Source organism: Bufo bufo, chromosome 1, assembly GCF_905171765.1.
Source record: "Bufo bufo chromosome 1, aBufBuf1.1, whole genome shotgun sequence".
In the NCBI taxonomy this organism is placed as follows: Eukaryota; Metazoa; Chordata; class Amphibia; order Anura; family Bufonidae; genus Bufo; species Bufo bufo.
The window spans coordinates 370,711,889-370,738,955 of record NC_053389.1 but is presented as its reverse complement, the minus strand read 5'-3'; the positions used below and the strand labels follow the sequence as shown (position 1 = coordinate 370,738,955).

Sequence of the window (27,067 nt, the reverse complement as noted above, 5' to 3'; positions counted from 1 at the left end):
GATCAGCCAGTTTCAGTTTCTGCTGATAGATGTCCTTTAAAAGACAGTGGGGCAGATTTGCTATTGTAAATGGCCAGTTTTTTTGCGCACAAAACTTGTGTACATGTTTTGCACTGCATTAATCAAGTGCTTTAGACACTTTCTAACTTTTTAAACTTTTTTTGACAAGAAGGTGTGACTTTGAGAGGAAGGGGCGTGGTTTAAACATCACCATGCACCAAGAAATGCACCATAATTTTGGCAAATTTTTTGAGTAAAACTGAATCAACTTAGGCTACTTTCACACCTGCGTTTAGGTCGGATCCGTCTGGTATGTGCCCAGACGGATCCGCACCTATAATGCAAACGCTTAGATCCGTTCAGAACGGATCCGTTTGCATTACCATGAACAAAAAAAATAAATTTTTGTTCATGGTAATGAACAGCATAAAGCAAAGGCTGCATCGCCCTCTGAGAATCAGACTGTGCGCAGGCGCGATGCGATCCCGGCCAGTGAGGTTGCCGGGCGCATGCGCTAAAGATGGCCGGGGACACTAGTAGCCGCCCAGCGAAGTGAATATTGATGAGCTGGGCGGTGCTTCAAACGGCAGTTGTGGCGAGGCTGGCTGGGCGCAAGTTGAGATGAAACACCGCCCCTTGGGCAGATTGAACACGATTCAAGCAGGTTATAAAACTTCAGATTACTGTAGTTATAAGGTGGACAGGGGGGATACTTAGATGATTCTAATACACTTTATAAGATCTATACTGTCATATATATACCTAAATATGCTTTTTGGGCCTGTCAGTGTCCCTTTAAGTTACAATTAAGATGGAATGTTATATTCCTGCCAAAAATGTATTTAACCTTCTTTTTTTCTGTCCTCAACACATAATGTTCTAGGAACACTATGCCGTTTTCTCCACTGAAATGAAAACTATCAATTTATATTTCTGTCTTTAGCAACTTAAATAGAAGTTGATGGTGGGGGAAAGTATACTGTCAAGCAATTACTAGCTTTAACGAGACTTAATGGTCTCAAGGGGCCTGACTGATCTCAATTGACCTTGTAGCTCAGATTGACATTTCAAAAACTTCTGGAGGATGTCTCATAGCCACAATAAACTCAATCTAGCTAAAGCATTTGTCTCAGTAATACAGTAAAATATACAGTGTCAATGCTCTGTCTGCTGATACTGCTTAGTATCAACAAGAATACTATAACTGCACCTTACAGCATTATTCCAGTTCTTTTTGGGATATTTAATGCTTCTCTTTGTTGCACCAGTGTTTACAATCAAGCTATCTCGTATATAATTATCAATTAAATAAACCATCTGAATTGTTTTCAACTCTGGATATTTGGCCCTGTAGTTCAATCAAAAATCAAAGGTAAAGTGAAGAGGTCAGATCAGGGTGTGTCTGCGCTCTGGATTATCTGAATTAGGAGCAGAATACTGAAGAAATAATCCTTAAACATAAAACATAACATTTATTGATATGCTAATAAAATCCTAGATAATGTGTGCAGCAACTATATACTGGGATGGACAAAGTGTATAACCACTAATAGCAGTGGTCAATAGCAACCTGACCACACTTTAGTATCAGGGTCTACGGTTAGACAGCTATAGGGATCACCCTAGGGACCCTACACGCATGTGTTTTACTGTCAGCCGTTGCAAATTCTTTTTCCCTGTGATTTATCCGACTATCCATACAGGATGAACTACTATTACTACATCATGTGGTGAAGCTTCAGACGACCTTCCCTGGGTACCGTTAGGACACACTGGTTACCTACTCAGTGCCGCTGTGCACTTAAATTATCTTTGTATTTGTTACTGGGGTGACCATTGACCACTGCTATTAGTGGTTATACACTTTGTCCATCCCAGTATATAGTTGCTGCACACATTATCTAGGATTTTATTAGCATATCAATAAATGTTATGTTTTATGTTTAAGGATTATTTCTTCAGTATTCTCCTGTAGATCAATCCCCATAGACTGAACAGACTTTCCACATGATCACTTCATATTAGTAAATCAAACTACTGTACACTATTATTATGTGATTCGGATGAAAATGAATTGTCTACCGGGCCAATAAAAATGTTGATGCTATGTAGCTGGATCAATGTTTTTTTTTTTATGTGCAACCCAGAGGCAACTGCATCAGGCTATCTATGTAATCACTTTGTGATGGTCAAATTATCAGCTATTTGGTACAACATACACAAGTAGTAGCCAAACCATACTATCATGAAGCAGTTTTTTTATGACTATGTAAAATAAGTCTAATTAAAACACTATAAATACAGACTAGACATTAATTGCTCCATTCCATAACTTATTCACTTCCAAATGAACATTAAATGTACTATACTGTATATTTAAAGGGAGTCTTTCACGCCGATTCACCGTATTAACCTAATAACAGACTTATGTCCACGGCATCCCCCCTATTAAAACTGTGCTTACCGTATGTTGCTTGCTATCATCGTTCTGCCGAAAAACACTTTTAATCCATATGCAAATTAGGCTGTGAAGGTGCCCAGGGGCGGCGTTACAATGGCCGGTGCCCAGGCCCCTGGGTCCTTTTGATACGAATCCACTCCCCCTCCGCCGCGTCTGCCCGCCCTTGGTCTCTGCTCTAACCTCCCTCCTCCCGTCTGTAATCCCGAGCATGCGCCGATGACCGCGATATCGGCGCGTACGCATTGAATGACCACAGTCTGGCCGGGGCATCACAGTTTACCGTGCGCATGCGCCAGACCCGGCCTAACTTACGTTCTTGCCGTGATGCGCTGTGATTACGGCAAGAACGTAAGTTAGGCCGGGGCTGGCACATGCGCATGGTAAACTGTGATGCCCCGGCCAGACTGTGGTCATTCAATGCGCACGCGCCGATATCGCGGTCATCGGCGCATGCTCGGGATTAAGGACGGGAGGAGGGAGGTTAAAGCAGAGACCAAGGGCGGGCAGACGCGGCGGAGGGGGAGTGGATTCGTATGAAAATGACCCAGGGGCCTGGGCATCGGCCGTTGTAACGCCGCCCCTGGGCACCTTCACAGCCTAATTTGCATATGGATTAAAAGTGTTTTTCGGCAGAACGATGATAGCAAGCAACATACGGTAAGCACAGTTTTAATAGGGGGGGATGCCGTGGACATAAGTCTGTTATTAGGTTAATACGGTGAATCGGCGTGAAAGACTCCCTTTAACTTGACTGATTGCTCTCTATATTTGGTTCTTTCTAGAACATACATCTTCTTAGAATAACATTGGCTCTGTGTTCTGCTCCTACTGTACTCCATACAGAAAGAATACAGAGCCAACACTGAATGTGTGAATGAGGCCTAAGGGATATTGATGAATGCAGCTTCATACTACATCTCCTAATACAGTCCAATCAATTTCTAATATAACTTAAGGTTCATAAACTTTGATATATCATGACATCAGGGACTAGAACTAGGTGAATTTGATGAACATTATAATCTTTCTCTACATTTTTAATGCTGCACATCCAGTAAATGAAGAAGAAAAACTGTTAAAAACCCTTGTGTATATATGGCAACTACAAACTGGAAGATTAATTTTTTTAAGGTGGAAACTAAAGCTGTTAAAAGATTCTTCTTTTAACTTCATATGATTCTTTAAATCTCTATTAATGTTTCTTTTTTGTACCTGCTGTTGAAAGGATTTTCTCCAGGAATGATGTGTGTGCTGTCTTTTCCTACCAGAAGTTTGATTCGCTCATAAAATGACTTTACTGCTGGTGAGCCTGACTGGCTTTGCTGGATGATATCAAGAGGGTCACGTGATCCACGGCAAAGTAAACTTGACTGGCAAGTTGTTTGCAGACAACAGTCTGGGTCCAGGCAGTCCACAAGCCCATCTGAAATAATTTAATAGAAGTAAATGAATATCAGCAACTTCTACAGATATACATAATAGTAGGTGACAGCACTGTAGAGCAGAGTACAATATGATGTCTTCCAGATTGCTAATTGTTAACCATGTCTAACTATCTGGGAGTCTTAACTGTGTCATGAATATGAACTCATGGAGTAACACCTTCACCAGGCAGTAATATACAATCCAATAAATGCAACAGAGGGTCCTCTAACTCACTTTTCTTTCTATACTGTAGATGTTCCCTAGGTCAATGGTAATAAGGCTTTATGTGTAGTGTAGCACAGTATAAAATTACAGTAAAGGGTTGAAAGGGTTGTCTGCTCTTTTATATTCATTCACGACCAATCCTCAGAATAGGTAATCAATATCAGATTGGGGGCCGACTCCCAGCACCCCAGCCAATCAGTTTTTTGAAGAGAACACAGCACTTGTACAAGCACTGTGTTCTCTTCTCTGTTTAACTGCTCATCATCGCAATTGTAGAGGTGTAATTCCATCATCCCCATCGAGTGAATAGGATGGAGCCATCCCATTTAATTGAATGGGACGACCCTCACCGTTGCAATTGAAACAGCTAGCAAGAGAAGAGAACATAGAGCTCATATGAGAGCTATATTTTCAATTAGCTGATTAGTGGGGGTGCCAGGAGTCGGGCCCCAACCAATCTGATATTGCTCCATAGACATAATTATAAAAGCATTTAGGGGGTCAGAATATGGCGATGAAAAGAAAGAATACAGTGCTCCCTCAATATACAGTACAATGACCTCAGGGTACAATATTTTCAACTCACAATGACCCATTGTGAGTTGAAACTAGACTCAAGATACAATGCTTCAGATTTAGATCCAACCAATGAAGGCCACTTCCCTGGTTAAATAGCTGTATTAGTTACTAGTTAGCAGCTATTCCTGGCTGTTATATGTAAGGACTTGTTTTATCTGTCTTAGTTATCTTCATTTTCTCTTGGATAACATTTTGGGTATTTGGATCCGATTACGCAGGTTACAATGGTTTCAACGTACAATGGTCGCCTTAGAACCAATTAATATTGTAACTTGAGGGGCCAATGTAATTTTTTCCCCCAAAGCTTTTATTTACTAAGTATTAAAAGACAAGAAAAACTATATACATGTGGTATCATTGTAATTGTACTAACCCAGAGAATAAATAGCACAGGTCAGTTTTAATGCATAAGGAACGCTGTAAAAACAAAACCAATAAAACTGTGACGGAATTGTGTTTTTGTTTTCTCCAATACCACCCCATTTGGAATTTTATGCAAAAGTAAATAATGCCATTAAAAAGTACAACTTGTCTCACAAAAAACAAGTACTAATACAGTTACATGTATAGAAAAAGAAAAAAAGTTATGGCTCCGGGAAGACAGGGAGTAAAAAAAAAAGAAGGGAAATCGCAAGGTCCTGAAGGGGTTAAGAGTGTGATGCTACAGAACAAGTGTGCATGCTCCAATGTGTAAAGAGAATGGACATTTTTGGGAGTAATCTTTTAAATGTGAAATCAATAACACCACAATGTTGCCACGTCCAGTAAGTTAGGTTATTCATAAGATAATGAAATACATAACTGATTCTTCTAAGCTTATTTGCATATGATTGATACAGAATGACAAAGATGAATTGGACTTATTGCCAAGAATGCTTCTGACAACAATTCCCCTAGATTTACTCTCCCATGGGGAGATGCTATCACTATGCCATTGCTCGTCCTCATGCAGGACAGCGGTGTGCCAGTGGCAGATCATTATTACACAGCATGAGCTGCCACTGGCAAATCCAGATCTTTCACCATGCTTATTCATCGGGCAGTCGGAAGCGATTATCAGACTGAAAATCTGCCCGTCTAATATACCCTTAGGACTCCATTCCCTGGTATTCCTAACGAAATACGGTATTGCCTGACAGGACACAATGCAGCAAGGAATCTTGCACAGAAGTCAAGTATCCTGACAGCTCGCAGACAGATTTGGTGAGCTACTGATGAGCTACGGTATATATACAAGACTCTATACATAATTGGTATCTGTAATGTTTGCATATAACTAGTGTAAGAAGCACTCTTCCAAAGAATAGTTCACACATCTTAATGGCTTGGCTTGTCCTGTTAAGGTGCAATTGCCTTTTTTCAATCACATGTATGTTCTAACATATATTACATGTGAACCTATTATTCCCACATGACCTCATAACAGCAGCATAATAATGGGCTTCTACAGGGAAGCACATTTTGAAGACACTGAACTGTAAATTGGCACACCAATCTCCCAGTGGTCTGTCAGTTAGGAGAATCACATCACTATGCCAGTGAGCCTCTTTGGATATAGTCTGACATTGCAATCTCCACTAAATTACCCTGTCACTGCCAATCTTATAGTTATCTTGCAAACAATCAAGTAGACAATCAAAGTGCTCAGAATTGGCAGGTCAGTACCTGGGAGGTTAGTATGTCTCCATTCAATACCAGCAAAAAAAAAAAAAAAAAAGAATATCATTCTTTTGACATTGGATGAGAGACTTATATATTTATTTCCCATTTCCTTTATAGCAAATGACAGCACTCTAAAACACCTGAATATACCCTTCACAACCACTGTGAATTTGTCCTTCCGTTGTCACAGAACAGTACATATACTTATATTACAGAGGCAATTCATAGAGTGTGAATGGAATATTGGAAGCATGTCACCACTTATTGCAAACATATAATACTGTGCCTGTCCTTGGCATTGGTCACTGACATTAATGGCTTTCTCCAGTCACCAAATGTTCTTCAGGTATATAATTAATTCACACATTAAAGCAAAATGTGTCACCAAAAAGTTATCTGACATTTAAAACCAGATGGTAACACATCTAATTTTTTTCTAATCTGTTTTTATAGTAGTTTTTTTTTTCTTATTTTATTTCTGAACATGATTATGGGGCTGCATTCTTGCCTGAGCTGTTCTTAACCCCTTAAGGACCTTGCCATTTTTCACCTTAAGGTCTCATGCACACGGTCGTGTTCCACGGCCGAGAGCGGTCCGTGGTAACCCGGCCGGGATTCCTGCTGACAGCAGGAGAGCACGGCGTCATTGGTTGCTATGACGCCGTGTGCTTCATGCAGCCGCTGCTGTACAGTAATACACTCGTATAGATCATACGAGTGTATTACTGTACAGCAGCGGCTGCATGAAGCGCACAGCGTCATAGCAACCAATGACGCCGTGCGCTCTGCTGTCAGCAGGAATCCCGGCCGGGCTACCACGGACCGCTCTTGGCCGTGGAACACGGCCGTGTGCATTCGGCCTAAGGACCAGGCAATTTTTTGCGATTTTTTGTGGTGAAAACTTTAAAACGCTTTTACTTATCCAAGCCATTTTGAGACAGTTTTCTCATCACATATTGTACTTCATGACAGTGGTAAATTTGAGTCAAGATATTTCATTTTTATTTACAAAAAAATACCAAATTTACCAAAAATGTAAAGAAATTTGCAATATTCACAATTTCTATTTCTCTGCTTTTAAAACAGATAGTGATACCTCCTAAAATAGTAATTACTTTACATTTCCCATATGTCTACTTCATGTTTGGATCATTTTGTAAATTACATTTTCTTTTTTTGGGACATTAGAAGGCTTAGAAGTTTAGAAGCAAATCTTGAATTGTTTCTGAAAATTTCCAAAACCTACTTTTTAAGGACTAGTTCAGGTCTGAAGTCACTTTGTGAGGCTTACATAAAAGAAACTACACCCCCCAAGGTATTCAAAAATAATTTTACAAACTTTGTTAACCCTTTAGGTGTTCCACAAGAATTAATGGAAAATGGAGATGAAATTTCAGAATTTAACTTTTTTGGTAGATTTTCCATTTAAATCAATTTTTTTTCCACTAACAAAATCAAGGGTTAAAAGCCAAACAAAACTCAATATTTATTACCCTGATTCTGTAGTTTACAGAAACACCCCATATGTGGTCATAAACTGATGTATGGGCGCAACACAGGGCTCAGAAGGGAAGGAGCACCATATGGTTTTTGGAAGGTGGATTTCACAGGGATAATTTTAAGCTGCCATGTCACATTCGAACACCCCCTGATGCACCCCTAGAGTAGAAACTCCAAAAAACTCACCCCATTTTGGAAACCACGGGATAAGGTGGCAGTTTTGTTGGCACTATTTTAGGGTAGATATGATTTTTGGTTGCTTTATATTACACTTTTTGTGAGGCAAGGTAACAAAAAATTGCTGTTTTGGCACCGTTTTTATTTTTTGCTATTTACAATGTTCATCTGACAGGTTAGATCATGTGGTATTTTTATAGAGCAGGTTGTTGTGGACGTGACAATATCAAATATGTATACTTTTTTTGGTCGTTTCAGTTTTACATAATTAAGGGCATTTGTGAAAAAAAATAAGGTTTTAGTGTCTGCATATTCTGAAAGCCATAGTTTTTTTACTTTTGGGCAATTGTCTTAGGTAGGGTCTAATTTTTTACGGTATGAGATGACTGATTGGTACTATTTTAGGGTGCATATCATTTTTTGATCGCTTGGTATTACACTTTTTGTGAGGTAAGGTGACATGAGGGGTTAGGTCATGTGATATTTTTATACAGCAGGTTCTTACGGACTCGGCAATACCTTATATGTATACTTTTTTATTTATGTAAGTTTTACATAATGATATTTTTCAAACAAAAAAAATCATGTTTTAGTGTCTCCATAGTCTGAGAGCCATTTATTTTTTATTTTTTGGGCGATTGACTTAGGTAGGGTCTTATTTTTTGCGGGATGAGATGACTGTTTGATAGGTAAGATTTTGGGGTGCGTATTACTTTTTGATCGCTTGGTATTACACTTTTTGTGATGTAAGCTGACAAAAAATTGCTTTTTTTACAGTTTTTATTTTCATTTTTTAACGGTGTTCACCTGAGGGGTTAGTTCATGTGATATTTTTATAAAGCAGGTTCTTATGGACGCGGAAATAACTAATATGTATATATTTTTTATTTATTTAAGTTTTACACAATAAAAGCATTTTTGAAAAAAAAAATCGTGTTTTAGTTTCTCCATATTCTGAGAGCCATATATATTTGTTTTTTTGGCAATTGTCTTAGGTAGGGGCTCATTTTTTGCAGTATGAGGTGATGGTTAGATTGGTACTATTTTCAGGGGAATATGCCTTTTTGATCGTTTGGTGTTGCATTTTTAGTTATGTAAGGTGACAGTTTTTATTTTATTTTTTTGACAGTGTTCACCTTAGGGGTTAGTCGTTATGGATGTGGCAATAGCAAATATGTATACTTTATATTTATTTAAGTTTTAGACAACAATATCATGTTTGAAACAAAAAATAAATCATGTTTTAGTGTCTCCATAGTCTAAGAGCCATAGTTATTTTTTATTTTTTTGTGCGATTGTCTCAGATAGGGTATCATTTTTGTGGGATGAGATGATGGTTTGATTTGCACTATTTTGGGGTGCATATGACTTTTTGATCGCTTGCTATTACACTTTTTCTGATGAAGACAAAAAATTGCTTTTTTGACACAGTTTTTATTTTATCTTTTTTACAGTATTCACCTGAGGGGTTGGGTCATGTGGTATATTTATACCTAATATGCCTTATTTTTTTTATTTAACAGAATAAAAGCATTTGTGAAACAAAATAAATAATGTTTTAGTGTCTACATAGTCTGAGAGCCATTTTTTGGGCAATTGTCTTAGGTAGGGGCTCATTTTATTAGGGGATGAGGTGACGGTTAGATTGGTATGATTTTGGGGGGCATACGCATTTTTGATCACTTGTTGTTGCACTTTTAGTGATGTAAGATGACAAAAAATGATTTTTTTTTAGCACAGTTTTTATTAAATTTTTTTGATGGTGTTCACCTGCCAGTCGATTTGGATGCGACGATAACTATGTCTACTTTTCTTTTTTTTCCCTATTTTTAAATGTTTTTTTTTCTTTATTTTGGGAAAAAGACACTTTTTTTTTTATTTGAAACTTAAAAAAAAAATACTTTTTTTTTTTTTACTTCTTTTTCACTTTATTTTTTTGTCCCACTCTGGGAATTCATCTTTTGGGGGTCTGATCCCCTTTACAATGCTTTACAATACTTCTGTATTGTAAAGCATTATCTGTGAGTGTATTACTGAATGTAATACACTCCAGCCTGCTTGTCTGTGAGATCAATGGGGCTGGATCTCACAGGCTGTCGAAGACAGCCACGATACTTAAGGAAGACATCGCGCTGCCTTTCCTGCCATCGGGTCCCCATCACAGCAGCGCGTGGACCCGATGGCTGCTCCGATCCCCGCAACAACATCGCACATGCTGCAGTCAGCGCTGACCGTGGCACATCAAGGGTTAATGCGCCGGCATCAATGTTTTCACTGATGCCGGCGCATACAGCAGGGGTCCGGCTATCAGTGACTGCCGGACACCTGCCACAGATGGGGCGGGCGCAGCTCCTGCACCCGCCCGATCAGAGCACCGTAAGTGTACGCCGCTAGGCGTTAAGTCACGTCCGATTGCGCAGTACATATACGGCGCAGGTCGTTAAGGGGTTAAATGGAGAGTAAACCACTGTACCCTATATCACACACTGAATCATCTGTGTCTCAGTTTCACCGTTTTGCAGCACAAATACAGCCCCCACCGGAGTAACTTCCTAAAGGTTATAACTAGAGTTGAGCGAACACCTGAATGTTCGGGTTCGAGAAGTTCGGCCGAACTTCCCGGAAATGTTCGGGTTCGGGATCCGAACCCGACCCGAACTTCGTCCCGAACCCCATTGAAGTCAATGGGGACACGAACTTTTGGGCACTAAAAAGGCTGTAAAACAGCCCAGGAAAGAGCTAGAGGGCTGCAAAAGGCAGCAACATGTAGGTAAATCCCCTGCAAACAAATGTGGATAGGGAAATGAATTTAAAAAAAAAAAAAAAAAATGAACCAATATCAATTGGACAGAGGTCCCATAGCAGAGAATCTGGCTTCACGTCAGCAGAGAATCAGTCTCTTCATGCCATAGCAAAGAATCTGGCTTCATGTCAGCAGAGAATCAGTCTCTTCATGCCATAGCAGAGAATCTGGCTTCATGTCAGCGCAGAATCAGTCTTCATGTCATAGCAGAGAATCAGGCTTCACGTCACCCACCACTGGAACAGGCCACTGTCACACATTTAGGCCCCGGCACCCAGACAGAGGAGAGCGGTCCCGTAACAGAGAATCTGGCCTTATGTCAGCGCAGAATCTGTCTTCATGTCATAGCAGAGAATCAAGCTTCACGTCACCCACCACTGGAACAGGCCACTGTCACACATTTAGGCCCCGGCACCCAGACAGAGGAGAGCGGTCCCGTAACAGAGAATCTGGCCTTATGTCAGCGCAGAATCTGTCTTCATGTCATAGCAGAGAATCAAGCTTCACGTCACCCACCACTGGAACAGGCCACTGTCACACATTTAGGCCCCGGCACCCAGACAGAGGAGAGAGGTCCTGTAACAGAGAATCTGGCCTTATGTCAGCACAGAATCTGTCTTCATGTCATAGCAGAGAATCAGGCATCATGTCACCCACCACTGGAACAGGCCACTGTCACACATTTAGGCCCAGGCACCCAGGCAGAGGAGAGAGGTCCCGTAACAGAGAATCTGGCCTTATGTCAGCACAGAATCTGTCTTAATGTCATAGCAGAGAATCAGGCTTCACGTCAAACACCACTGGAACAGGCCACTGTCACACATTTAGGCCCAGGCACCCAGGCAGAGGAGAGAGGTCCCGTAACTGAGAATCTGGCCTTATGTCAGCGCAGAATCTGTATTCATGTCATAGCAGAGAATCAGGCTTCACGTCACCCACCACTGGAACAGGCCACTGTCACACATTTAGGCCCAGGCACCCAGGCAGAGGAGAGAGGTCCCGTAACAGAGAATCTGGCCTTATGTCAGCGCAGAATCTGTATTCATGTCATAGCAGAGAATCAGGCTTCACGTCACCCACCACTGGAACAGGCCACTGTCACACATTTAGGCCCAGGCACCCAGGCAGAGGAGAGAGGTCCCGTAACAGAGAATCTGGCCTTATGTCAGCGCAGAATCTGTATTCATGTCATAGCAGAGAATCAGGCTTCACGTCACCCACCACTGGAACAGGCCACTGTCACACATTTAGGCCCCGGCACCCAGACAGAGGAGAGCGGTCCCGTAACAGAGAATCTGGCCTTATGTCAGCGCAGAATCTGTATTCATGTCATAGCAGAGAATCAGGCTTCACGTCACCCACCACTGGAACAGGCCACTGTCACACATTTAGGCCCAGGCACCCAGGCAGAGGAGAGAGGTCCCGTAACAGAGAATCTGGCCTTATGTCAGCGCAGAATCTGTCTTCATGTCATAGCAGAGAATCAGGCTTCACGTCACCCACCACTGGAACAGGCCACTGTCACACATTTAGGCCCAGGCACCCAGGCAGAGGAGAGAGGTCCCGTAACAGAGAATCTGGCCTTATGTCAGCGCAGAATCTGTATTCATGTCATAGCAGAGAATCAGGCTTCACGTCACCCACCACTGGAACAGGCCACTGTCACACATTTAGGCCCCGGCACCCAGACAGAGGAGAGAGGTCCCGTAACAGAGAATCTGGCCTTATGTCAGCACAGAATCTGTTTTAATGTCATAGCAGAGAATCAGGCTTCACGTCACCCACCACTGGAACAGGCCACTGTCACACATTTAGGCCCCGGCACCCAGACAGAGGAGAGGTTCATTCAACTTTGGGTTGCCCCACAATATAATGGTAAAATGAAATTAAAAATAGTATTGAATGAGGAAGTGCCCTGGAGTAGAATAATATATTGTTAAGGGGAGGTAGTTAATATCTAATCTACACAAGGGATGGACAGGTCCTGTGGGATCCATGCCTGGTTCATTTTTATGAACGTCAGCTTGTCCACATTGGCTGTAGACAGGCGGCTGCGTTTGTCTGTAATGACGCCCCCTGCCGTGCTGAATACACGCTCAGACAAAACGCTGGCCGCCGGGCAGGCCAGCACCTCCAAGGCATAAAAGGCTAGCTCTGGCCACGTGGACAATTTGGAGACCCAGAAGTTGAATGGGGCCGAACCATCAGTCAGTACGTGGAGGGGTGTGCACAGGTACTGTTCCACCATGTTAGTGAAATGTTGCCTCCTGCTAACACGTTCCGTACCAGGAGGTGGTGCAGTTAGCTGTGGCGTGGTGACAAAACTTTTCCACATCTCTGCCATGCTAACCCTGCCCTCAGAGGAGCTGGCCGTGACACAGCTGTGTTGGCGACCTCTTGCTCCTCCTCTGCCTTCGCCTTGGGCTTCCACTGGTTCCCCTGTGACATTTGGGAATGCTCTCAGTAGCGCGTCTACCAACGTGCGCTTGTACTCGCGCATCTTCCTATCACGCTCCAGTGTAGGAAGTAAGGTAGGCACATTGTCTTTGTACCGGGGATCCAGCAGGGTGGCAACCCAGTAGTCTGCACACGTTAAAATGTGGGCAACTCTGCTGTCGTTGCGCAGGCACTGCAGCATGTAGTCGCTCATGTGTGCCAGGCTGCCCAGAGGTAAGGACAAGCTGTCCTCTGTGGGAGGCGTATCGTCATCGTCCTGTGTTTCCCCCCAGCCACGCACCAGTGATGGGCCCGAGCTGCTTTGGGTGCCACTCCGCTGTGAACATGCTTCATCCTCATCCTCCTCCACCTCCTCCTCATCCTCGTCCTCCTCGTCCTCCAGTAGTGGGCCCTGTCTGGCCACATTTGTACCTGGCCTCTGGTGTTGCAAAAAACCTCCCTCTGAGTCACTTTGAAGAGACTGGCCTGAAAGTGCTAAAAATGACCCCTCTTCCTCCTCTTCCTCCTGGGCCACCTCCTCTTCCATCATCGCCCTAAGTGTTTTCTCAAGGAGACATAGAAGTGGTATTGTAACGCTGATAACGGCGTCATCGCCACTGGCCATGTTGGTGGAGTACTCGAAACAGCGCAACAGGGCACACAGGTCTCGCATGGAGGCCCAGTCATTGGTGGTGAAGTGGGTCTGATCCGCAGTGCGACTGACCCGTGCGTGCTGCAGCTGAAACTCCACTATGGCCTGCTGCTGCTCGCACAGTCTGTCCAGCATATGCAAGGTGGAGTTCCACCTGGTGGGCACGTCGCATATGAGGCGGTGAGCGGGAAGGCCGAAGTTACGCTGTAGCGCAGACAGGCGAGCAGCGGCAGGCTGTGAACGCCGGAAGCGCGAACAGACGGCCCGCACTTTATGCAGCAGCTCTGACATGTCGGGGTAGTTGCGAATGAACTTCTGCACCACCAAATTCAGCACATGCGCCAGGCAAGGGATGTGCGTCAAACCGGCTAGTCCCAGAGCTGCAACGAGATTTCGCCCATTATCGCACACCACCAGGCCGGGCTTGAGGCTCACCGGCAGCAACCACTCGTCGGTCTGTTGTTCTATACCCCGCCACAACTCCTGTGCGGTGTGGGGCCTGTCCCCCAAACATATGAGTTTCAGAATGGCCTGCTGACGTTTACCCCGTGCTGTGATGAAGTTGGTGGTGAAGGTGTGTGGCTGACTGGATGAGCAGGTGGAAGAAGAGGAGGAGGAAGCTGAGTAGGAGGAGGAGGAGACAGGAGGCAAAGAATGTTGCCCTGCGATCCTTGGCGGCGGAAGGACGTGCGCCAAATAGCTCTCCGCCTGGGGCCCAGCCGCCACTACATTTACCCAGTGTGCAGTTAGGGAGATATAGCGTCCCTGGCCGTGCTTACTGGTCCGCGTATCTGTGGTTAGGTGGACCTTGCCACAGATGGCGTTGCGCAGTGCACACTTGATTTTATCGGACACTTGTTTGTGCAGGGAAGGCACGGCTCTCTTAGAGAAGTAGTGGCGGCTGGGAACAACATACTGTGGGACAGCAAGTGACATGAGCTGTTTGAAGCTGTGTGTGTCCACCAGCCTAAATGACAGCATTTCATAGGCCAGTAGTTTAGAAATGCTGGCATTCAGGGCCAGGGATCGAGGGTGGCTAGGTGAGAATTTACGCTTTCTCTCAAATGTTTGTGAGATGGAGAGCTGAACGCTGCCGTGTGACATGGTTGAGATGCTTGGTGACGCAGGTGGTGGTGTTGGTGGTACATCCCATGTTTGCTGGGCGGCAGGTGCCAACGTTCCTCCAGAGGCAGAGGCCGAGGCGGCGGCAGCAGCAGCAGAAGAGGCCGAGGCGGCAGCAGCAGAAGATGTAGCAGGGGGAGCCTGAGTGACTTCCTTGTTTTTAAGGTGTTTACTCCACTGCAGTTCATGCTTTGCATGCAGGTGCCTGGTCATGCAGGTTGTGCTAAGGTTCAGAACGTTAATGCCTCGCTTCAGGCTCTGATGGCACAGCGTGCAAACCACTCGGGTCTTGTCGTCAGCACATTGTTTGAAGAAGTGCCATGCCAGGGAACTCCTTGAAGCTGCCTTTGGGGTGCTCGGTCCCAGATGGCGGCGGTCAGTAGCAGACGGAGTCTCTTGGCGGCGGGTGTTCTGATTTTTCCCACTGCTCCCTCTTTTGCTACGCTGTTGGCTCGGTCTCACCACTGCCTCTTCCTCCGAACTGTGAAAGTCAGTGGCACGACCTTCATTCCATGTGGGGTCTAGGACCTCATCGTCCCCTGCATCGTCTTCCACCCAGTCTTGATCCCTGACCTCCTGTTCAGTCTGCACACTGCAGAAAGACGCAGCAGTTGGCACCTGTGTTTCATCATCATCAGAGACGTGCTGAGGTGGTATTCCCATGTCCTCCTCATCAAGAAACATAAGTGGTTGTGCGTTAGTGCATTCTATCTCTTCCACCCCTGGGGAAGGGCTAGGTGGATGCCCTTGGGAAACCCTGGCAGCAGAGTCTTCAAACAGCATAAGAGACTGCTGCATAACTTGAGGCTCAGACAGTTTCCCTGATATGCATGGGGGTTATGTGACAGACCGATGGGCTTGGTTTTCATGCGCCATCTGTGTGCTTTCTGCAGAAGACTGGGTGGGAGATAATGTGAACGTGCTGGATCCACTGTCGGCCACCCAATTGACTAATGCCTGTACCTGCTCAGGCCTTACCATCCTTAGAACGGCATTGGGCCCCACCAAATATCGCTGTAAATTCTGCTGGCTACTGGGACCTGAGGTAGTTGGTTCACTAGGACGTGTGGCTGTGGCAGAACGGCCACGTCCTCTCCCAGCACCAGAGGGTCCACTAACACCACCACGACCATGTCCACGTCCGCGTCCCTTATTAGATGTTTTCCTCATTGTTCCCGTTCACCACAATTTTGAGAATGGCAAATTTGGGAATGCTTTTTCAACCCAGAACAAAAAGTCTGCTTTTACGGTCACTACAAATAACTTGACCAGCTAAAACTGTGCAGATTTGGTTGAATAGAGATGTGAGACCTGTTTTTTTTTTGCGCTGTGTGACAGTTATAGGTTTAATCACAGAATGACACTTCTATCAGCACGCTAGCGTGTGTCTTAGGTTTTTCTGAATGATACTATCAATAACTTCAATGTAAGATTTTCTTTTTGGGATAGATTTCAAGTAGGCCTGAAATACCACAAACTAGTTATTTTCAGAATGGCAAATTTGGGAAATGCTTTTTCAACCCAGAACAAAAAGTCTGCTTTGACGGTCACTACAAATAACTTGACCAGCTAAAACTGTGCAGATTTGGTTGAATAGAAATGTCAGGTCTATTTTTTAGGCGCTGGGTGACAGGCTCAACTTGCCCCTGATGTAATATATGGCCAAAAAATAACCAGACTGTTGATGGTTAAATGCACTTCGGTGACACAGGCTCAGCCTGCAGCTGATGTAGGATATAGCACAAAATAACCACACTATCGATGGTTAAATACACTTGGTGATAGCTCGTGCTGGCGCACCACAAGTCACAAAATGGCCGCCGATCACCCCAGAAAAAAAGTGATCTAAAAACGCTCTGGGCAGCCTCAAAAAAGTGAGCAAGTCAATAATAGCACTTCAATGATCCACAGCTGCAGATCGATCACAGAATGAAGTCTTTTGGAGGAGTTAATCTGCCTAATCTCGCCCTAACGTCACAGCTGCAACCTCTCCCTATACTGATCATAGCAGCGTGACGTGCGGCGCTACGTGACTCCAGCTTAAATAGAGGCTGGGTCACATGGTGCACTGGCCAATCACAGCCATGCCAATAGTAGGCAAGGCTGTGATGGCCTCTTGGGGCAAGTAGTATGACGCTTGTTGATTGGCTGCTTTGCAGCCTTTCAAAAAGCGCCAAGAAAGCACCGAACACCGAACCCGAACCCGGACTATTACGAAAATGTTCGGGTTCGGGTCCGTGTCACGGACACCCCAAAATTCGGTACGAACCCGAACTATACAGTTCGGGTTCGCTCATCCCTAGTTATAACTAGTGACATTGATGAGGCAAAGTGCAAAATGTTAACAAAGAGTAGTGGGAGAGAATACTAGACTGCTGAACTACAGACTATGCTAGAATTTATCTCTGTGTACATAAGTGTGCAGTGCACCAAGATTCATAATAGCTAAAATCATTTTAGCTAATCCGTTCTGTTAGCTGTAGAGTTACTGAGTGTCTGTATTACAGGCAGGTGTAATACATCACCCTGTACATAAGTGTGCAGTGGACCAAAAATCATCCTACTGTAGATAACTCGTTCTGTCAGCTGTAGTTTTACTGAGCATCTGTATTACAGGCAGGTGTAATACATCCTCCTGTACATACATAGTAACATAGTAACATAGTATATCAGGCCGAAAAAAACACATTTGTCTATCCAGTTCGGCCTGTTATACTGCAAGTTGATCCAGAGGAAGGCAAAAAACCCTGTGAGGTACAAGCCAATTTTCCCCACTTAAGGGGGGGGGGGGGAATTCCTTCCCGACTCCAATAAGGCAATCAGAATAAGGCCTCATGCACACGACAGTGTTTTTTCACTGTCATTGGCTTCAGTAGTCTGTGTCCGATTTTGTTTCAGTTGTGTTTCCTTGTGTCTTCCTTTTTTTTTGTCTGACAGGGAACACAGATGACATACCAGTTGTGCATCCATTTTTTTTTTACGGACCCATTGACTTGAATGGGTCCGTCCTCCGTTTTCCACTGACAAGAATAGGACAGGTTATATTTTTTTAACGGACTGGAATCACGGATCACGGATACAGAGAAAAAACGGAGGACTATCATTTTTTTTTCACAGCTCCACACCTCCGCTAAACTGTGAAAAATGACGGAACGGACGTGGATAAACACAATGGTCGTGTGCATGAGGCCTAACTCCCTGGATCAACAAACCCTCTCTAGTAGCTATAGCCTGTAATATTATTACACTCCAGAAATACATCCAGGCCCCGCTTGAATTCCTTTATTGTACTCACCATCACCACCTCCTCAGGCAGAGAGTTCCATAGTCTCACTGCTCTTACCGTAAAGAATCCTTTTCTTTGTTTGTGTACAAACCTTCTTTCCTCCAGACGCAGAGGATCTCCCCTCGTCACAGTCACAGTCCTGGGGATAAATAGATGATGGGATAGATCTCTGTACTGACCCCTGATATATTTATACATAGTAATTAAATCTCCCCTAAGTCGTCTTTCTTCTAAAGTGAATAACCCTGATTTTGATAATCTTTCAGGGTACTGTAGTTGCCCCATTCCAGTTATTACTTTAGTTTCCCTACTCTGAACCCTCTCCAGCTCTGCTATGTCTGCCTTGTTCACAGGAGCCCAGAACTGTACACAGTACTCCATGTGTGGTCTGACTAGTGATTTGTAAAGTGGTAGGACTATGTTCTCATCACGGGCATCTATGCCCCTTTTGATGCAACCCATTATCTTATTGGCCTTGGCAGTAGCTGCCTGACACTGGTTTTTACTGCTTAGTTTGCTGTTTATTAAAATTCCTAGGTCCTTTTCCATGTCAGTATTACTGAGTGTTTTACCATTTAGTATGTATGGGTGATTTGCATTATTACTTCCCAATTGCATAACCTTACATTTGTCAGTGTTAAACCTCATCTGCCACTTCTCTGCCCAAGCCTTTAATCTATCCAGATCCATCTGTAGCTGTATAGTGTCCTCTTCAGTGTTAATTTCTTTACGCAGTTTAGTGTCATCTGCAAAAATTGATACTTTACTATGCAAGCCTTCTACAAGATCATTAATAAATATATTGAAGAGAATAGGGCCCAATACTGACCCCTGAGGTACTCCGCTAGTGACAGTGACCCAATCTGAGTGTGCACAATTAATAACCAACCTGTTACTTACCCAAATACAGAAGTTTTCTTCCAGTCTGAACATTCTTATTTTATATTCTAACCTTTTATGTGGTACAGTGTCAAATGCTTTGGAGAAGTCCAGATATACGACATCCATTGATTCGTCTCTGTCAAGTGTAGAACTTACCTCCTCATAGAAACTGATTAAATTAGTTTGACCAATCCCTCATGAAGCCATGCTGATATGTTATTTGCTTGTTTTCATTGAGATCCTCCAAGATAGCATCTCTTAGAAAACCTTCAAACAGTTTACCCACAACAAAATCTCGGGTATACCCATTGCAGATCCTTTCCCGTGCCTTTTGTAACCCGTACCAAGAAGGGATGAGGTGTATCAAGCAGCGCGGTTTTCCACTTTCTTGATTTACTTGCTTCTGTGATCTTCCCACATCGCATTAAAAACCTACCGCGTAAGATTACAGATACAGATACGTATACTAGTGACTTTTTTACTGCGAGTTTACCCACAATAGGTGACTTTTTTACTGCGAGTTTACCCACAACAGATGTTAAACTTACCGGCCTATAGTTTCCGGGGTCTGTTTTTCCACCCTTTTTGAATATTGGCACCACATTTGCTGTGCGCCAATCCTGTGGAACAGTCCCTGTCAGTTTAGAGTTTGTAAATATCAGAAATAAGGGTCTGGCTATGACATTACTTAATTCCCTTAGAATACGGGGGTGTATGCCATCCGGCCCTGGTGATTTGTCTATTTTAATCTGTTTAAGTCGCTGTTGTACTGTACTTCTTCCTGGGTCAGACAGGGCACTTTTAATGGGGAATTTACTTTTACATTCTGCATTTCATCTGACAGTTTATTTTCTTCAGTGAATACAGTGGAGAAAAAAATATTTAATAGCTTTGCTTTCTCCTCGTCGCTCTCTGCAACTCCCCCCTTATTGCTCTGTAGAGGGCCGACACCTTCAGATTTATACTTTTTACCATTTATTTAATTGAAGAACATTTTAGAGTTAGTTTTGCTCTCTTTGGCAATTAATCTCTCGGTCTCTAGTTTGGCGGCTTTTATTTGTTTTTTATATATTACATTTTTTTCCTTATAGTTTTTCAGTGCTTTCTCGCACCCTCCTGTTTTAGTGATTTAAATGCTTTCTTTTTATCATTTATTGCCTTCTTTGCAGTTCTATTTATCCACATTAGTTTCTTCTTGTTCCTTAGCCTTTTATTCCCATAAGGTATGTACCTCTCACAGTTAGACTTTAGGTTCCTTTTAAAAATATCCCATTTTGTGGCTGTATTTTTATTTTTGAGGACTTTGTCCCAGATAGTTAGGCCTATTGCCTCTCTTAGTTGGCTAAAGTTAGCTTTTTTGAAGTTTGGTATTTTTGTTCCTCCCTGTAGAACTGCTCATTTGAAGGATAATTGGAAGGTTATTACTTTATGGTCACTATTTCGCAGGTGTCCCCCGATATGCACATCTGTTGTTCTGTCAGGTCTATTGGTTAATACTAAGTCCAGTATGGCCGTCCCTCTAGTCGGGTCCTGAACCAGTTGGGAAAGGTAATTGTCTTTGGTTATTGCCAAGAACCTGTTTCCTTTATGAGATGTACAGCTTTAAGTTTCCCAGTCTATATCTGGGTAGTTGAAGTCCCCCATAATAACCACATGATTATGATTTGCCGCCTTGTCTATCTCGTTTAGTAGTAAATTTTCTATGGGCTCTGGTATATTAGGTGGTTTATAATAAACTCCTAATAATAACTTATTATTATTTTTGCATTGGCCCAAAAATCATCCTAGCTTATCCGTTCTGTTAGTTATAGAGTTACTGAAAGTCCGTATTACAGGCAGGTGTAATACATCACCCTGTACATAAGTGTGCAGTGGGTCGAAAATCATCCAAGCTAATCCATTCTGTTTGCTGTAGATTTACTGAGCATACCTATTACAGGCAGGTGTAATACATCCTCCTGTACATAAGTGTGCAGTAGACGAAAAAATCATCCTAGCTGATCTGTTCTGTTAGCTGTAGAGTTAATGAACATCTGTATTATAGGCATGTATAATATATTGTAGTGCCCTGGAGAAGGGGTATTGTGAAATCTGGCCATTTTCCATATGCAAAGTTATAAACTTTTTACTTTATTTCACTTGAAAGAGTTAACTTGCACTGTTTAATACTGTGTAATTACATTTTATATGTATGTTGTGATATATATCTTGTTTATTTGAACTGTATTTGGAAGGCTCTGTAGGACTTTGCATACGAAGCTGTTAATTTTCCTCAGCTGCCATGGGGTTTAAAGAAGAGCATTGGAACTATATTTGCAAGGCTCTGTGAAAAGTGTTAATGGATTCTGAGAGACTTTTGGGACTTTGAATAAGAAGCTGGTAATCTTACACAGCTGCCATAGGGTTTAAAGAAGCCAGACTTGTTTACCACCAAAACCAGACAGACTGACCTTTTGAATGTCTGGTTTAGCTGTTGTTATGTCTGGAAACTTGTTTTTATCTGGAAAATCTGCTGTCATTGCCATTGAGTATCATTGAAGCTCTAATGTAAATCTATGAGAGAGGGAAAGTGTTACAATATATCTGTTTGTGCTGAGCTTATCCACTCCACCCCTCCCACTAGAAGGTTCCAGTCTAGCTAGAGATGGTATATATGGAGAGCAGTCAGAGCCCCAAGTGTGCTGCAGTTAGGGACCAGTGCTTGGAGGGGAGACTTATGCCAGTGTGCATGAGTGACTAGAAGAAGACGCTGAGATGAAGACGCTGAGCAACAGACCATGGGTCACCAATCCGGTGACCAAGGAGCCACCTGGACTACTGAGCCACAGACCTTGGGCCCCCAGCCTTTGGCCAGGGTATCAGCCTTCTAAAAAAAGAGAGAGGGACAGCTATCTCAGGCCTTTCCTCAGCATCAAACCCTTCTTCTGCCAGGGAGGAGACTGGAGAATCCTGCCCTATGCTTCGCCAGTATTGTTTTGCACCTGAATTCCTCCAGAGAATAAGCACACTGGTTAACTGCAGACCCTGACCCTGCACCATTTCTTACAATCCCTTCCGGAGAGCAGCAACACGTGGTGACACCTTAATATGGTCTGGGTGATCCCAGAGTAGTGTTGGGGCCACCCAAAACCCAGCCACTGAAGTGCATTTTTAACCCTTCTGAGAGGGATGCAGAAATAGACTACTATAGAGACATGCTGTGTAGTCAGTTGGTCGCTGCCTATGTGCGAATTCTGCCATCCTCAGGAAGGTCTGACTGGGGGGATTATCTGCACTTACACTTCACTGTCATGACTGGTGGTGGGGGTGGCAGGAGCAACACCAGCTCCTTAAGCAACAAGTTAAGGGCCCTTGCACTTGACCGTATGCCTTCCAAGACATACAGTCTATGAGCAGGCCATATGTCCTGGAGCGGCATTGATCGTGTGCAGGGGAGCGAACAGCATCATAGGTTATTGTGATACTGTGCATGTTGGGTCGCCCGCGGGACTATTGTCCCGCACTCATATACTCTTATGAGTGCAGGACAATAGCACTGCTGGCGGCCTGACGTGCACAGCATCATTGTAATTAGAGATGAGTGAATCGAAGTTGATGAAGTGGAATTAGTTCTGAATTTCAGGAAAAATTTGATACGCACTGAAGTCGAATTACCTCGCAATTCGTGGTAACGAATCACATTTTTTCCTAAAATGTTTGTGAGAACATGGAGCAAGGAACTCTGGGAAGGCGGGATCACCCATAATGCCATGCATGCAGCCAATCAGGAGCCAGCCACCCCTGTGATGTCACAGCCCTATAAATAGCCTCAGCCATCTTAGATTCTGCCATTTTCTAGTGTACTTAGTGCAGGGAGAGACATCAGCAGGTGCTAGGGACAGTGCTAGAAAAAACTTCATTGTGCTAAAAAAGTTTAAAAAATTTACAAGTGCAGGGAAAGATTATTCAAGGTGTAGGAAAAGGATAGGGAGGAATCATTCCATAGCATTTAGCACCAGATTTTTTGCCCTACAAGACGCACTTTCCCCCCCCCCCAAAAGTGGGGAAATAATAGCAGTGCGTCTTATGGGGCGAATGCTGCATTTTGCCGAATTTTCAATGATACGCCGCGCCGAGATGCCGCACGGCGGGTGTATCAGCTGAGAGGGAGGAGGGGCTGGGGGCCGGCATCTGGTTTTATAATGACAGCGAGGCCCGTGCAGTGACTGTATTCTACTACACGGGCCCCGCTCACTGTATATAATCTTATCTATAATTGTAGGCATTGTTAATATATAAAAATTCAGGGTAATCAGTGCCTGTATTACTTACAAGCGCTCAGTAGCAGAGAGGAGGGAGGAGGCAGGCCGGGAGGATGGGCACTGGCAGCGTGAGTCACTATGTCACGCGCCTGCGCTGCCCACTTTATGAATGAAGCAGGCGGTGTGGGCGCATGACGTAGTGACTCACGCTGCCAGCGCCCGTCCTCCCGGCCTGTCATTACTGGCTCTCTAATATTTTAGTTCCAGTACCCTCAGTGAATTGTTTTATCAAAGTTGTATCTTCGTTCTCTACTTCACAGAGGTCTACATGGACTACAACCTTTAAGGCCCCATGTAGAGATAATGCAAATTCTCTGAGTGATCACCAGGCTGCTGCTTCTTGCTGAAGAACCATTTTTTTTATTTCAGGTACAGTCCTGGTTTCAAAAGTGGTATACAGTCGTTCAAATATCAGTCTTTTTCTGAACTGGGCAAGGAGTTCACTTCTCTCAGTGCAGCGCCCTCTAGCTGGCCAATAAGCATAGTCACCTTTTATTCTGTAGAAACTGGACATAATTTGAACATGGCAAGTACTTTGGGGGTCATTTATTAAAGGGTTTCTGTCACCAGAATTAACCCTATTAAACTAGCTGACATTAGCGATGTGCTAATGTCAGCTGAACCTAACTAGCCTATTCCTACTTTTATCTATGCCCCTGTTACTCCAGAAATATAACTTTTATAATATGCTAATTAGTCTCTAGGTGCAGGGGGGCGTTACCCTTGCTCTTAGAGCCTCCATTCTCCCACCTCTAGCCACGCACTGCTACACTAGATTGACAGGGACAGACAGCCTTCACCACTCTGCGTGCTGGGGAAATCTCACGCCATTCAGCGCAGGCGCAGTGAGGAAACCGGCAGCCGGCGAGCGCCCTTCACTCACTGCGCCTGCGCTGAATATTGAATGGGACGGCGATCTTAATCAACTCTTGAGCTGGCAGTGGATCTACCAAACTTATGTAGAGGCTGTAAGACACTCTCCTGTTTTGCGGTCCACTGGGGCCCCCAGGAATTCTTGTGGGGCTCAACCTGCAGGGGACCCCATTGGAGTAGCGGGACAGGTCACGCATGTGCCTGCGGAATCTTCGGTTCCGACTTCTTTGCGGGCGGACCCGGTTCCGGCGTATCCATGCTGGGCTGCTTGAGCGTCCGTGTGCATGCTTGAGAGGAGGTTCGCAAAGGGTTATGTGGCCGAACCTACGCGCATCTTATTCGCTACGCCGGCCGCTGACGGGGAATATACCTGTACATAAACTCTAGTAAATTAGAGGGCAGGCATAAGTTAAGTGTTCAATGACCAGACAAGGCCACACAAGTGTCAGGGATTAGGATAATTATATGGCCTATGTGGAATAGACACATGGCACTCTGTGATTGGCTAGAAGGTGTTTAAGAGGTGATCTCCCTGGCTGGTCAGTGCCCACTGTTGTTTTGACAAACCGGGTGTATGTGTAACAGCCAGACAGCTGAGAAGCGCTCATAGGAGCTTTTCAGATCCTCCTCCTTGAATTTCTTTGTTTTGGTTTAGTTTCTCATCTCGTTAGTCTATCTCAGCTGTCATGCAGTCGGACTGATTGCTGCCCTTTAAATTCCTCCCCATAATGCAGTAGTGTGCGGCTGATACAACTTCCTGGAGTGTGTGTGCATGCTGTTCCCAGTTCCCAGTTCCCAGTCCTCAGTCGTCAGTCGTCTGCAAGTTAAGTGCTGTTTATGTATTTATGATTTTCTCTTTTCTGGATCCAGGTGACCCTGACTCCCTCCGTGTCAGTGTAGGGAGCCGGTGGTCGTGTCCCCTCACTATTGTAGGGTCTTCAGGTAATAGATAGCCGAGGAACGTGGATATGCGCCCATCCACCTTTGGGGTGTTCGCATAGGCTGAGCAGTGAGGGAGAGCGGCAGGTCTATTGCAGGGGTCTCCCTTTGTTCCTTAGTTGTGGATCCAGAGAGACATTGTTTATATGGTTTTGTCTTGTTTCCTGTACACCATCCGTGACATTATCAGCCGCCAAAACCGTCTCAAGCATGGATCCGGTTTCACTTTTGGCTGAACGCTTTCAGGGTCTTGCTTTGGAGGTAGCTGATCTCCGTAAGACTTTTTCTCAGTTTCAAGTGACCGGTTCAGCTTGCGTTCATGGAGTTTGTGCTGAGCCTAAGATCTCGCTCCCGGATACGTTCTCCGGGGGTAGTGAGAATTTTGTGTGTTTTAGAGAGGCTTGCAAACTCCATTTTCGCCTTCTTCCCCATTCTTCTGGTGATGAAGAACGGAGGGTGGGGATCATTATATCGCTGCTCAGGGGTAACGCTCAGTCCTGGGCCTTTTCGCTGCCGGAGGGGGCACGGCCCCTCCGTTCAGTGGATGAATTCTTTTTAGCCCTGGGTCAGATATATGATGACCCGGATCGTATTGCTCTGGCTGAGTCTAGACTACGTCTGTTATGCCAGGGTAAACAATCCGCAGAGATATACTGCTCAGAATTTCGGAGATGGGCAGCAGATACGGGTTGGAATGATGCTGCACTCCGAAGTCAATTTTGCTATGGTCTTTCAGAGGGATTGAGAGATGCATTTGCCTTTCATGAGAGACCTACCTCCTTGGATTCTGCTATGTCTCAGGCCGTTCGTATTGACAGGCGTCTTAGAGAGAGAGGAGAGATCTCTCCTTCCTGTCATACTCAGTCCCGGGACAGTGCAGCAGTCTCATTCTGTGCACAGGGGTCTCAGTCGCTGTCAGCCCCTTCTGAGCAGGAGCCCATGCAGCTGGGGTTGATTGCCTCTGACAATAGAAGATTCAGCCCGCAGGGGAGGGTTTGTTTTTGTTGTGGAGGTATAAATCATCTGGCAAATGTTTGTCCCTCTAGGAGATTCAGGCAGTTTTCTGGGAGCAATAAAGAGACAAAAAGGAAAAAATCTTTTAAAAATGTTCCGTCTGTTACTATTGGCAGGGTTGAGGCGGAAATTGAAGGTTTCCCGTTTTCTTGTAGTTCCCGTTTTGTCCTGCCTGCTAGGGTGGCGCTAGAGAGCAAGAGCATTTTTTGTGAGATTTTTGTGGATAGTGGAGCAGCTGTCAACCTCATTGATAATCAATTTGCAATAACTCATGGTTTCCAGGTATGCACTTTGGGAAAAGATATTCCTGTTTTTGCTATTGATTCAGCTCCACTTTCTCAGAAATCATTAAAGGGCATAGTTCACAATATCCGTTTAATTGTGAGTGATGCTCATGTTGAGGATGTGTCATGTTTCGTCCTTAGCGGTTTGCCTACTCCTCTAGTGTTGGGGCTACCCAGGCTCACTAAACATAACCCCACCATTGATTGGCAAGCGAGGCAAATAAATGGTTGGAGTAACTTTTGCAGAGAGAATTGCCTCATAACATCTGTTTCTGAGGTTTCTACTAAGACTGTACCACCTTTCCTCTCTGAATTTTTGGATGTCTTCTCTGAGAGTGGAGTTCAGGGTTTGCCTCCGCACAGGGAGTATGATTGCCCTATTAATCTCATCCCAGGCGCCAAGCTGCCTAAATCTCGTTTATACAATCTCTCCCAACCTGAGAGGG

At 44.2% G+C, this 27,067-nt stretch overlaps 1 protein-coding gene across 1 annotated transcript in view; it reads right to left on the bottom strand.

Moving 5' to 3' along the window:
- Positions 1–27,067, bottom strand: part of TENM2 (teneurin transmembrane protein 2) — a 3,383,593-nt gene that overhangs the window by 789,970 nt on the left and 2,566,556 nt on the right. Inside the window, exon 14 of the mRNA XM_040404927.1 lies at positions 3,674–3,884. Within this exon, the coding sequence (XP_040260861.1) occupies positions 3,674–3,884 (211 nt within the window). The remainder of the gene's footprint in view (positions 1–3,673; positions 3,885–27,067) is intronic.